This window comes from Panthera tigris, chromosome D1 (assembly GCF_018350195.1).
Source record: "Panthera tigris isolate Pti1 chromosome D1, P.tigris_Pti1_mat1.1, whole genome shotgun sequence".
NCBI lineage: Eukaryota > Metazoa > Chordata > Mammalia > Carnivora > Felidae > Panthera > Panthera tigris.
In genome coordinates, this window is record NC_056669.1 from 42,745,915 (window position 1) to 42,758,565 (window position 12,651).

The window sequence follows — 12,651 nt, forward strand, 5'->3', positions numbered from 1 at the left end:
ACTCCCATCCTGCACTCCTGCCACCAGCATGGTTTGCCTCTGCCAACACATTCTAGAGGTTGCTGAAATGGTAATAGTCTGTTCACAGAAGTCTTTTTCTACCAGGTTTTGGTATGGCCGTGGAGAAGCATCTGCCTGTGTACAAAGGGGCATAGACCTCAACTTCTCCCTATTGGCCCTGAAATTATTAACTATCCTTGATATCAAAGGCAGGAGCCATCTCTGGAGGACAGCACAAAGCATAAATGCATGTCCTGAGCAGGATTCTCTCAGAATTTTCCTTACAGCTTGCTTTAGATGTTTTAATGGGACATTCGAATAAAAGTATCAAGAACATAAGCTACCCAATATGTTGAGAGTTGGGACGGGAATGATGAGAGCACTCCCATTTGGGAAAACTGGTTTTTAAAGGCATTTAATGGGAAAAAGGAAAGGGTAATATTAAGGGAGAGTGGAAAATAGTACCTACAGAGAAGTGACACCTACTTCACATTGTAATCTAAGTGATAACATACTTTAAAGATTTGTATTTGGTAACTAAATTCTATAATGAACCATTTAAATGAAGTACACAAAAATTAAAGATATATGTCATTTTTAGAGTAGAGTGCAAAGTACTTTTTATCAATAATATTCACAAAATTCCTGTAAGAATTATTTCCATTTTGCTATTAGACTTGCTACAGCTTAATCTATTCACTACACTGATACTGAGTGGTCTTTCTAATGAACAAATATGATAATGTATAACCTTGTTAAAGATTCTCTGTGGCCCCTGGGTTGCTCAGCCCAGCCGGTTAAGCATCTGACTTTGGCTCAGGTCATGACCTCACAGTTCATGAATTCGAGCCCCACATCAGATAGGTGCTGACAGCTTAGAGCCTGGAGCCTGCTTTGGATTCTGTGTCTCCCTCTCTCTGCCCCACGTGCATGCACGTGTGCTCTCTCACTCGCTCTCTCAAAAATAAACATTTAATAATAAATAAGATAAAACAAATAAAAGGAAGAAATGATCTTCCAGGTCTCTTAAAAAAAAAAAAAAAAAAAGATTCTCTAATTTTCCCATCACCATATTTCTGACCTTGGCCTATTTGTCCTGTTCCATTTCTTACCATTTATCCACCAAAACCTTATACTTATGTCACCCTGAACCACCTACAGTTCAGGAAATATTTTCTTTCATGTCTCCACATCTTTTTTAGGTTACGGTGTTCTCTGCTGAGAATGCCTTCTCTCTTACTTTCACACCCTTCCATTTTACAACCCAAGAACTAATTATTCTGTAAACATCTTCTGATGCTTCCCCAACCACCCCAGAATTTCGGCTTCTCTATTCCATAATTCTTCTCCATTGTTTGTAGTATCCAATATTCTACTGACGTGTAATTCCTCACTTACAAGTGTGTATCCTCTCTAGATTGCGAAGTATTTGGATACAGTGACCATGTCCTTTTATCATTGATGCTGCTGGAATTCATTTTATAGGGTTTGAACCCAAGGCTTTCTCCATTCCAGCTCATTCTGTTGTATCGAAATTCCTCTGCCAAATGAAACTGTATACCCTCTACATGGCAACAGTGTATACAATAATAACTACTATTAGAAAGATTTGCAATGCTATTTTTATACATAGGTCATATAAATAGTGTATTAAAGATTTTTTTCTGACTTCTTACTTATACAAATCAGTTACCAGTTTAAAAATCAGTACCACTAATTAAGAAAACAAGTGTTATCCACTTATTTTCTATTCATCAGAAAACATTAAGACATCTATTTATATACCTCTTTTGTCAGTTTATACACCAATTGGTAAAGAAGGGGTGTACAGTCAACTCTCAGAGTATAATTGCCTGAAAAAATAAAATACAATGTATTTTAATACTTCCAGGTGAAATTCCAAGAGAAGTCTAATTCTAACTATTTCTAATTATAAACAATGTATAGTCTTGAAATCAAATAGCATCATTCTTAAGGTGGTATCTTTCGAGGGGGGCTTTGGCAAAGGAAGTGATAAGGCTATGCCATTCATATTTACTCCATCAATTCAACAGTGTATATCAAGACATTAGACCAGAGCATTTCAGTACCTCGGAAGTATGCTCTGACATTCATCTAGAAGTAATGCAAAGAAAGCCTAGAGACACAAGTGTCGTATGTCAGCTTCCAAGCAAAGTCTGTAGTATGTACTCACTTCAAATTGCTCCCATAAAGTATTTCTATGTGGAATATTCCGTAAAACATTCTTCTGAAATATTGTAGCCAAATTCTTTTAATATCTCCACAGGAAGAATATGGTTAATACTAGAGTTTTAAGTAGTAATTCAAGATAGGCAAATGGCAAACATACTAAAGAAATTACAATCAGTAGCTCAGATATGACTCATACTGATTCATTTGAATCATAATCATTTTCTCTGTGGTAAAGTGGAAAATGGAGGTACTATTGAGGAATTTCATAGGACGAGAATAATCTTAGTTTACAAGTTAGTTACAATTTGCAGACTGAAAAGATGATGCATTGTTTAATAATCTGAAATAAGATTTACCTTCTATAGATGAATCAGAATTGATATAAGCAATGCTTCTCTCCTGGAGTGTTTTTGCATTCTCCTACAGTTGAAGCAAAGTTGTTATTTAATTCACAATATTTACAATTGTGGAAATAAATAAGCAAATCAATTTAGTATAAAGGTGGTCTACAGATACCTTTATGAATCCAGTATCTATGCCTTTGCCATAATTTATGAGATATAAACCAGATAACTGGTTGGTTGACAACATTAACACAAGTAAAAAGAAAAATATGTGTAGCTACTATTTATAGCAATAGCAAGGATTCTCAGAAATATTTTCACAGTGTGGTTCCTTGACTCCTTGCATTAGAATATGAAGGGGTGAGGCTCCCAGATTTTGGGCCCCACAGCAGATGTACTGATTAAAAATTTCTGAAGGGCTTGGAAATCTGTATTTTCTAAAAGGTATCCCTGGAAATCCTTACATACACTGAAGTTTGAGAGAGCTACTGAGACTGGAAACCCAAGTATAATTTTAAAAGTCAGAAATAGAGTCAATTTATCTATTTTTTTAAAGTATTTTATTTTAGAGTGCACGTGCACACAAGCAGGGGAGGCACAGAGACAGACAGGGAAAGAGAATCCCAAGCAGGCTCAGCACTATCAGCACACAGCCTGACACAGGCCTTGATCCCGTGACTCTGGGATCATGACCTGAGCCAAAAATCAAGAGTGGCATGCAACCAACTGAGCCACCCAGGTGCCCCTCCATTTATCTATTTTTAAAAGAGGAGATGCAAAGAAAAATAATTTTCAAAAGGAGGATAGAAAAAAAACTAGATGGAGAGAAGGAAAGCCATTAGGATAGTCTCTTCCTCTCACTATAACACACACACACACACACACACACACACACACACACACTACTATCACACAGATGGGATATGCTGAGAGAGCCTTTTACTTCTAGCTTGCTACCTCATAAGAACACAGTATAATAGGACACAGTCCAAGATAGACGCATATAAATACCTTGAACTCAGTTCCCAGACACACCAAATCTACACCTACAAACAGAGCAACTCTTCCTAAAGAAGAACTGAGGGCTGACTGAACAACTTCTGCATGACAAAGCATAGAGGGACCACATAAAGAAGGGTAGGAAAGACAGACACACAGTAACATTGAGAACAACCACCTGATGTGGCAACCTAGAGTAGAGAGGGATATCACTGAGGGGCCGATGGACAGAGTCACCTACCCTGGGACACAGAAAAACAAAACAAACAGTAATTTAAAGGGAAACTAGAGAGCCCCTGGGTGGCTCAGTTGGTTGAGCGACTGACTTCGGCTCAGGTCATGATCTCACATATCATGAGTTCGAGCCCCACGTCGGGCTCTGTGCTGACAGCTCAGAGCCTGGAGCCTACTTCGGATTCTGTGTCTCCCCCTCTCTCTACCCCTCCCCTGCTCACTCTCTGTGTCTCTCTGTCTCTCAAAAATAAGTGAATGTTTAAAAAAATTTTTTTAAATAAAATAAAATAAAGGGAAACTAGATTATTAAGTGAAGGAAATCCATTTACCAACCATAGAATGTCTGCCAAATGGGTGTAACTGCTAGAACTCTCTCCAGGGTCAGATTACTCAGTCCTCTGACCCACACCAGCTTCAGCTATCCCATCAAGGTGACCCAGGCACAAAGCACCATGTCATATCTGGCCTGATCCCATGCCATCTCCAGCCATCCCACCAAGGCAGCCCCAATGTAGAGCACCCCAAAAACCCTTGGCCTGAGTCTGCTTCATGTCAGCTGACCCTCCAAGGTGACCATAGTGCAAAGCACTCCAGGAACCATGGATTACACTTGCTCCAGCTGACCTGACAGGGTGCCTCTGTGTAGAGGGCCCCAGCCAATGCCCATCCAGCACCAACCAGCCAGCCAAAGCCACCAAGTACACAGTCTACACAGGAGACATTCTTCTGTAAGGCTCCTCCTTCAAGACTGGAAGAGGTACCCACTCCACATAATTCATAGAAACAAACAAAGTCAGACAAAGGAGACAGAGGAAGATGTTCTAAACAAAAGAACAAGACCTCAAAAAAAGAACTAAATGATGCCGGGAGCCGATCCATCCAGCCTTCCTGATGGCACAGCGTGGGTGGTTGGCAGAGGGCAACACACAGCGACCCTTCGAATGGGAAGCTACCAGTATCCCTCCTGTTATTCATCATGGCCATCCCCATAGTCTAATTAGCATTGATGAATCAAAATAAACCCAGGGGGGCAAACTCGGGGATATATAAACTCCTTCTGGGAAAAACCATGAGAATCCGAAGATGGATAATGAAACCTTATACCCAGCCGGTGCCACCCCTGCCTGCCTGTCCCCCACCTAAAGGAAGGATAGCCCCATATATTTCCCAGCCAAGGAGGGGGACAAATGGGTTTGAAATCCCCACCCGGCCAACAAAGAAATGTATCCATGGATACAAGTTACTCCAAACCCTAGACCCACTTGGCCCCCAGGAGGCATTCCAGATGATAACTCGACCTGGTGGGTTAAGGTACAGAATGGTTCATTAGCTCCTAGGTATACATTGTCTCTCTGGGAACGCATAAGGCGTGGGTTCCCAGGGCCCTCTTGGCTCCCTCCCGGCACCCAAGACCAAAGAGAATACTTTTGTTCCTTGTATTGCAAATGGTTCAAAGGAACAATTAAGGAGTCACATCCCTGTAAACGTTCCACTTGAGGTGTTGAGAGATAGATGACCTTTCATGAAAACAGCAAAGCAAATGCTTTATAGACAAATGTAGATTCATAATGAAAATAGTATGAAGAAATTAATAAGCAAAAGGGCAGGAGGGAATGTTACAAGAAAATAACTATGTTGTTCCTTACTGGGTGATTACACAAAGAAACATATTTAGAATTAGGTAATGCTGAAAAACATAGATGATGCACTCTACAAAGAAATTGCTAACACATAAAATGCCACGTTTGCCACAATAAAGCGACCAGTCTAACACGCTGCTATTGTCTGTGTCCATTTGTTATTTTCGCCGACGCCATTCATCCTTTGGGAACCCCTGGACCTGCTAGGGCTGGACCTCAGCAAAATGAAACAAAAATAAGCCATCTACCTGAGAAAGAGTTCAAAGTAATGGTCATAAAGATGCTCAACAGACTTGAAAGAAGGTTAGGTGAGTTCAGTGAGAACTTCAACGAGACAGAAAATATAAAAAAGAACCATCAGAACTGAAAAATACAATAACTAAAATGACAGCAGAATAGAGGCAGCAGAACAGATCAGTGAGCTGGAAAATAGGATTGTGGAAAGCAACCAAACTGAACAGCAAAAAGAAAAAAAAATTTTTTTAATTAGGACAGGTTAAGGTATCACTGCATTAAGCATAACAACTTCTGCATTACAGGGTTCCCAGAAGGAGAACAAAGAGAGAAGGAAGCAGAAAACTTATTTGAAGAAATAACAGCTGAAAACTTCCCTAACTGGGGGAAGGAAAGAGACATCCAGGAATACCAGGGATCCCCCAAATAAAATAAACCCAAGGAAGTCCACACCAAGAAACATAATAATTAAGATGTCAAAACATAAAGAGAGAATCTTAAAAGCACCAAGGGAAAAGCAAATACTTACATACAAAGGAAACTCAGTAAGGCTATGAGCTGATTTATCGGAGACTTTGCAGGCCAGATGTGAGGGGCATGATACATTCAAAGTGCTAAAAGTGGTAGAAAAAAACATAACCAAGAATACTCCATCCACCAAGTTTACCATTCAGAATTGAAGAGATAAAGAGTTTCCCAGATGAACAACAACTAATGGAATTCATCATCACTAAACCTGCCTTCCAATAAACATTAAAGAGACTTCTTTAGAAAAGAAAAGGTCATACTAGAAAAAAATTTATGAAAGGAAAAATTTCTACTGGTAAAAGCAAACATATAGTAAAGGTAGTAAATGAGTCACTTATAAAGCTAGTATGAAGGTTAAAAAGACAATAATAGTAAAGTCAACTATATTTAGAATATTAGGTAGGCAGTATGAAAAATATGTAAAATATGACATCATATAAATAAAATGGGGGGGAGGGGTCAAAAATTAGTGTTTTTGAATGTATTCATACCCAAGTAGCCATCAACTTATAGAGTACTAATACATAAGAGGTTATATATCAACTTTACCATAACCACAAACTCAAACCTAGAATACACAAAAATAAAAAGGAACCCAAGCATAATACTAAAGGAACACCATCAAATCACAAAGAAAGAGAGCAAGAGAAGAACAAAGGAACAGAAAAAAACTGAACAGAAAACAATTAACAAAATGGCAATGAGTATATATCTATTAATTAGTACCTTAATGTAAATGGACTAAATGCTCCAATCAAGAGAGAATGACGGAATAGATTAATAAGCAAAACCCATCTATATGCTGTCTAAAAGAGACTCACCTCAGATCAAAAGACACACAGAGACAAAGAGTGAAAGGATGGAAAAAGATATCCATGCAAGAGGAAGCAAAAAAAAAAAAAAAAAAAAAAAAGTTGGAGTAGTAATACTTTTATCAAACAAAATAGACTTTAAAACAAAGACTATAATAAGAGACAAAGAAGGCATCACATAATGAGATCAATCCAACAAGAAGATATAACAATGGTAAATATCTATGCACCTAACATATAAAGCAATATATAAAGCAAATGTTAACAGACATAAGAAGGTAGAAATCCATGGTAATAGTATAATAGTTGGGGATTTTAACACCCCACTTACATCAATAGATATATTATCCAGACAGAAAATCTATTATGAAACAGTGGTTTCAAATGAATCATTAGACTAGATGGATTTAACAGATAAATACAGAACATTCCACCCAAAAATAGAAGAATGCACCTTTCTTTACAACAGCACATGCAACATTTTCCAGATCATATGCTATATCACAAAACAAATCTCAATAAATTTAAGATTAAAATCCTATTAAGCATCTTTTCCAATGACAACGGTAAAAATTAGAAATCAATAACAAGAAGGGAACTGGTAAAAACACAAATATGTTGAGGTTAAAACAATATGCTATCAACAACGAATAAATCAATGAATGAATCAAAGAGGAAATAAAAAAATACCTGGAGACAAATGGAAATGGAAACAATGATTCAATTTTTCAGCACACAGCAAAAGCAGTTCTAAGAAGAAGGTTTTATAGCAATACATTATGGCCTACCTCAAGAAACAAGAAAAATCTCAATCTAACCTTACTAGAAAAAGAACAGGGGTGCCTGGGTGGCTCAGTTGGTTAAGGAGCCAACTTCAGCTCAGGCTTCATGGTCTCATGGCTTGTAAGTTTGAGCCCCGGGTCAGGCTCTGTGCTGCCAGCTGAGAGCCTGGAGCCTGCTTTGGATTCTGTGTCTCCCTCTCTGTCCCTCCCCAGCTCACAACACTCTTTCTCTCAAAAATAAATTAACATTAAAAAAAAATTATTTTAAAGAAAAAGAACAAACAAAACCCAAAAAGAACAAACAAAACCCAAAATTAGTAGAAAAAAAGAAGTAATAAAGATCAGAGCAGAAATAAAGGAAATAAAAACTTAAAAGAGAGAAAGTATCAGTGAAACTAAGAGCTGGTTCTTTGAAAATATAAACCAAATTGATTGACCATTAGCCAGACCCACGAAGAAAAAGAGGACTCAAAATCATGAACAAAACAGAAGTTAAAGCTAACACCATGGAAATACAAAATATTATAAAAGACTATAAAAATTAAATATCCAAAAACTGGACAAGCTAGAAGAAGCAGATAAAATTCTAGAAACATACAATCTTCTCAAACTCAATCAGAAGAAATAAAAAATCTGAGCAGATCAATTACTCGTAACAAAATTGAATCTGTAACAAAACACTCCCAAAAAACACAAGGCCAGCCCAGTGGCTTCACATATATATTTTACCAAACACTTACGAAGAGCTAATATGTATCTTTCTCAAACTATTCCAAAAAAGAGAAGAGGAAGTAAAACGTCCCATTCTGTGACACCAGCATTACCCTGATACCAAAACCATCTAAAAGACACTACAAAAAAATAAATACATAGAAATAAAGAAAATTGCAGGCCAATATCCCTGATGAACATAGATTCAGAAATTCTCAACAAATTATTAGCAAACCAAAAATGCAAGGATCATTTATGATGATCAAGTGGGATTTATTCCAGGGATGTAAGGGTTGTTCAATATTTGCAAATCAATGTGACACACATTAACAAAATGAAGAATAAAAAAATCACATCATCTTAATAGATGCAGAAAAACCATTTGACAAAATTCAAAATTCATGATAAAAATTCTCAGCAACTGGGTTTAGAAGGAAAATACTTCAACATAATAAAAGCCACAAACGACACACCCACAGCTAACCTCACACTCAATGGTGAAAAGTTGAAAGCTTTTCCTCTACAGATCAGGAACAAGACAAGGATGCTTACTCTTGCCAGTTTCTCCAACATAATATTGGAAGTCCTAGCTGTAGCAGTCAGACAAGGGAAAAAAAAAAAAAAAAAAAAAAGGCATCCAAATTGGTAAGGAAAAGGAAAACTGTCACTGCTTCTAGATGACGATACTATATACAGAAAACCCTAAAGACTCCACCAAAAAACTAATGGAACTAATAAATGATTAAGTTGCCAGATGTAAAATTAATACACAGAAATCTGTTGTTTCTATATGCCAATAACAAAGTAGCAGAAAGAGATTTTAAAGAAACAATCCCATTTACAACTACACCAAAAAGAAAATACCTAGGAATAAATTTATCCAAGGAGGTGAAAGATCTGTACTCTAAAAAGTAGAAAGTATTGGTGAAGGAAACCAAAGGTAACACAAACAAATGGAAAGATATACTATGCTGGTGGAATGGATTAATTAATATTTTTAAGTGTCCATAGTACCCAAAGCAATCTACAGATGCAATGCAATCCTTATCAAAATACCAGTAACTTAGCATTTTTCACAGAACTAGAATAATCCTAATATTTGTATGGAAGCACAACAGACTATAGATAAACAAGATAATCTTAAGAAAAGAGAACAAAACTAGAGATATCATAATCCCACATTTCAAACTACACTAAGAAGCAATAGTAATCAAAACAGTATGGTACTGGCACAAAAATGGCACACATTGGGGTGCCTGTGTGGCTCAGATGGTAGAGCATTTGGCTTGATTTCAGCTCAGGTCATGATCTCATCGTTCGTGAGTTCAAGCCCCGCTTCGGGCTCTGTGCTGACAGTGCAGAGCCTGCTTGGGATTCTCTCTCTGTCCCTCTCTGCCTCTCTCCCATTCTCTCTCTCTCCCTCAAAATAAATTAATTCCCAAAATAAGTAAACAAAAACAAAAACAAAAAAAAAAAAAAAAAAAAAAAAAACAGGACACATAGATCAATGGACCAGAATACAGAGCCAAAAATAAACCCACTTAATGGCAATTACTCTATGACAAAGGAGGCAAAATATGCAATAGGGAAAAGACAGTCTCTTCAATAAATGGTGTTGGGGAAACTGAGTAGCTACATGCAAAGGAATGAAACTAGACCATTTTCTTATACCATACACAAAAACAAACTCAAAGTTTATTAAAGACCTAAATGTAAGACCTGAAACTATAACACTCCTAAAAGAAAACATAAGCAGTAATCTCCTGGATATCAGCCTCAGTAATATCTTTCTGGATCTGTCTCCTTGGGCAAGAGATACAAAGGCAAAAACAAACAATTGAGACTACATCAAAATAGAAAGCTTTTGCACAGCAAAAGAACAACAAAAAAACAAACAAATAAAAACATCAATAAAACAATAAGGCAACCTACTGAATGGGAGAAGATATTTACAAATTATGTACTATGAAGGGATTAATATCCAAAACGTATAAAGAACCGATACAACACAACAACAACAAAAAAAAACCTAATAAGCCAATAAAAAATGGGTGGAGGACCTCAATGGACATGTTTTCAAAGATGACATACAGATGGCTAACAGACACATGAAAATATGCTCAACATTATTTATCAGGGAAATGCAAATGAAACCCACAAGAGATATCATCTCCTATCTGTCAGAATAGCTAGTATCAAAAAGATAAGAAATAACAAGTATCAGTGAGGACGTGGACAAAAGGGAACCCTTGTGCACTGGTGGTAGGAACAGAAATTGGAGCAGTCACTACAGGACAGTGTGGAAGTTCCTCAGAGAAGTAAAAATAGAACTACCATATGATCCAGAAATTCCACTGGTGGGTACTTATCCAAAGAAAATAAAAACACAAATTAAAAAAGATATATGCACCCCTATATTTATTACATCATTACTTATAATAGCCAAGATATGGAAGCAATCTAAGAGTCCATCAAGGGATGAATGAAGAAGATGTGATGTGTCTCTCTCTACACACACACACACACACACACACACACACACACACACACACTCACACGAGAATACTACTCAGTCATAAAAAAGAATGAAATTTTGCCATTTGTGACATTGTAGATGGACCTATAGATGGACCTAGGAGGTATTATGCTAACTGAATTAAGTCAGAGAAAGACAAATACCACATGATTTTACTTATGTGGTAAGTAAAACAAAGTAAAACAAAACAAACAAAAAACAAAGGCTAATAAATACAGAGAAAAAACTAGTAGTTGCAAGAAGGGAGGGGAGTGGGAAAATGGGAAAAATAGGTGAAGGGGATTAAGAGGTACACACTTCCAGTTATAAATAATAAACAAGTCATGAATGTAAAGTACAGCATAGTCAATATTATAATAACTTTGTACGGTGATAGATGGTAGTAACTGCACTTATTGTGGCAAGCACTGAATAATGTATAAAATTATCAATCCACAGTTTGTGTGCCCGAAACTAATACTGTATATCAACTATACTTAAATTTAAAAAGAAGAATAGGGGCACTTGGGTGGCTCAGCCAGTTGAGCATCTGACTCTTGGTTTTGCCTTAGGTCATGACCTCACGGTTCGTGAGTTCAAACCCCGCATTGGTCTCCATGCTGGCAGTGCAGAGCCTAGTTTGGGTTATGTTCTCATTCTTTCCCCTCTCTCTTTCCTTCTCTCTCTACTCTTCCCCTGCTCTTGAGTATGCATGCTCTCTCTCTCTCTCTCTCAAAATAAATAAACTTAAATTAAATAAATAGAATATATTATAATAAAAAATGTAAAGCTGTGAGTGGTTATGGCACAAGTGAGGACTATTTCCTCTCTCCCCTTGCCCATAATGGCCAAATAGTAGCTGTCTCTTCTATAGATAGTCAGAGTTTCCATTATAACATTTTGAGTAGAAATAAAGATTCCTTAACTATTTTTAAGAAAAGTATGCTGCTGAATATTATCATGAATTAACAGTGTTGAAATTGTCTTTTAACCCCGATTTATTTAGATTAATGTGAAGTACATGTTTTATTTTATATCTGAGATTTTTTTGATCTTTAAGTTGGTAAAATTAGAGAAACAGAGTCACGTATTTATATATACATGCATTCACAAGAATTTGCATTTCTTAAAGTAGAGGACATTTGATTCATCCAAATGAACAGTCTACTTCCAAAATGCATATTGATAATTACCAAAATGATAACAAAACTTTGCCATGTCAATTGAATATACGGATAAGAAAGCAGTGAAATAACTGTATGATTTCACCCCCATGTTTATTTCATTCACATTATTTCAAAATAAACAGGTAAGTAGTCAGGAGGAAAGTATTTTAAAACCAGACAATAACAAGAAATATATGACATGCTTTAAAACAATTCTATAAAATATCAACCCAAAGATAAATAGATGGTGCAGGTAAAGCAAGTATACAGTGTTCATGTCTTGACAAAAATGTGTGGCCTTACCTTGTACGTTAAAGAACTTACTCAATGTGGAGGCTAAGGGAAGATGAAAGAAGGGTGTCTAGGAGAGACACTTAAAGATAAAGCATCTGGGACCAGTGTGAAATGAAAATCAATCATACCTAAAGAAGAAATAAATATCTGAAATCAGAAAGGCAATTTACTAAAATAATTCCATTTACAAAATTTCTTA

General features: G+C 36.7%; 1 protein-coding gene across 6 annotated transcripts in view; it reads right to left on the bottom strand.

The window, feature by feature from the left end:
* Positions 1 to 12,651, bottom strand: part of NAALAD2 (N-acetylated alpha-linked acidic dipeptidase 2) — a 72,820-nt gene that overhangs the window by 19,437 nt on the left and 40,732 nt on the right. For all 6 annotated transcript variants that reach the window (XR_006208122.1, XM_042957791.1, XM_042957790.1 and 3 more), the window contains 2 exons: positions 2,550 to 2,613; positions 1,786 to 1,853 (listed from right to left, as the gene is read on the bottom strand). Coding sequence is in view for 5 of the 6 variants with exons in the window: in XM_042957791.1 (XP_042813725.1) it covers positions 1,786 to 1,853; positions 2,550 to 2,613 (132 nt within the window). In the remaining variant the exon portion in view is untranslated. The remainder of the gene's footprint in view (positions 1 to 1,785; positions 1,854 to 2,549; positions 2,614 to 12,651) is intronic.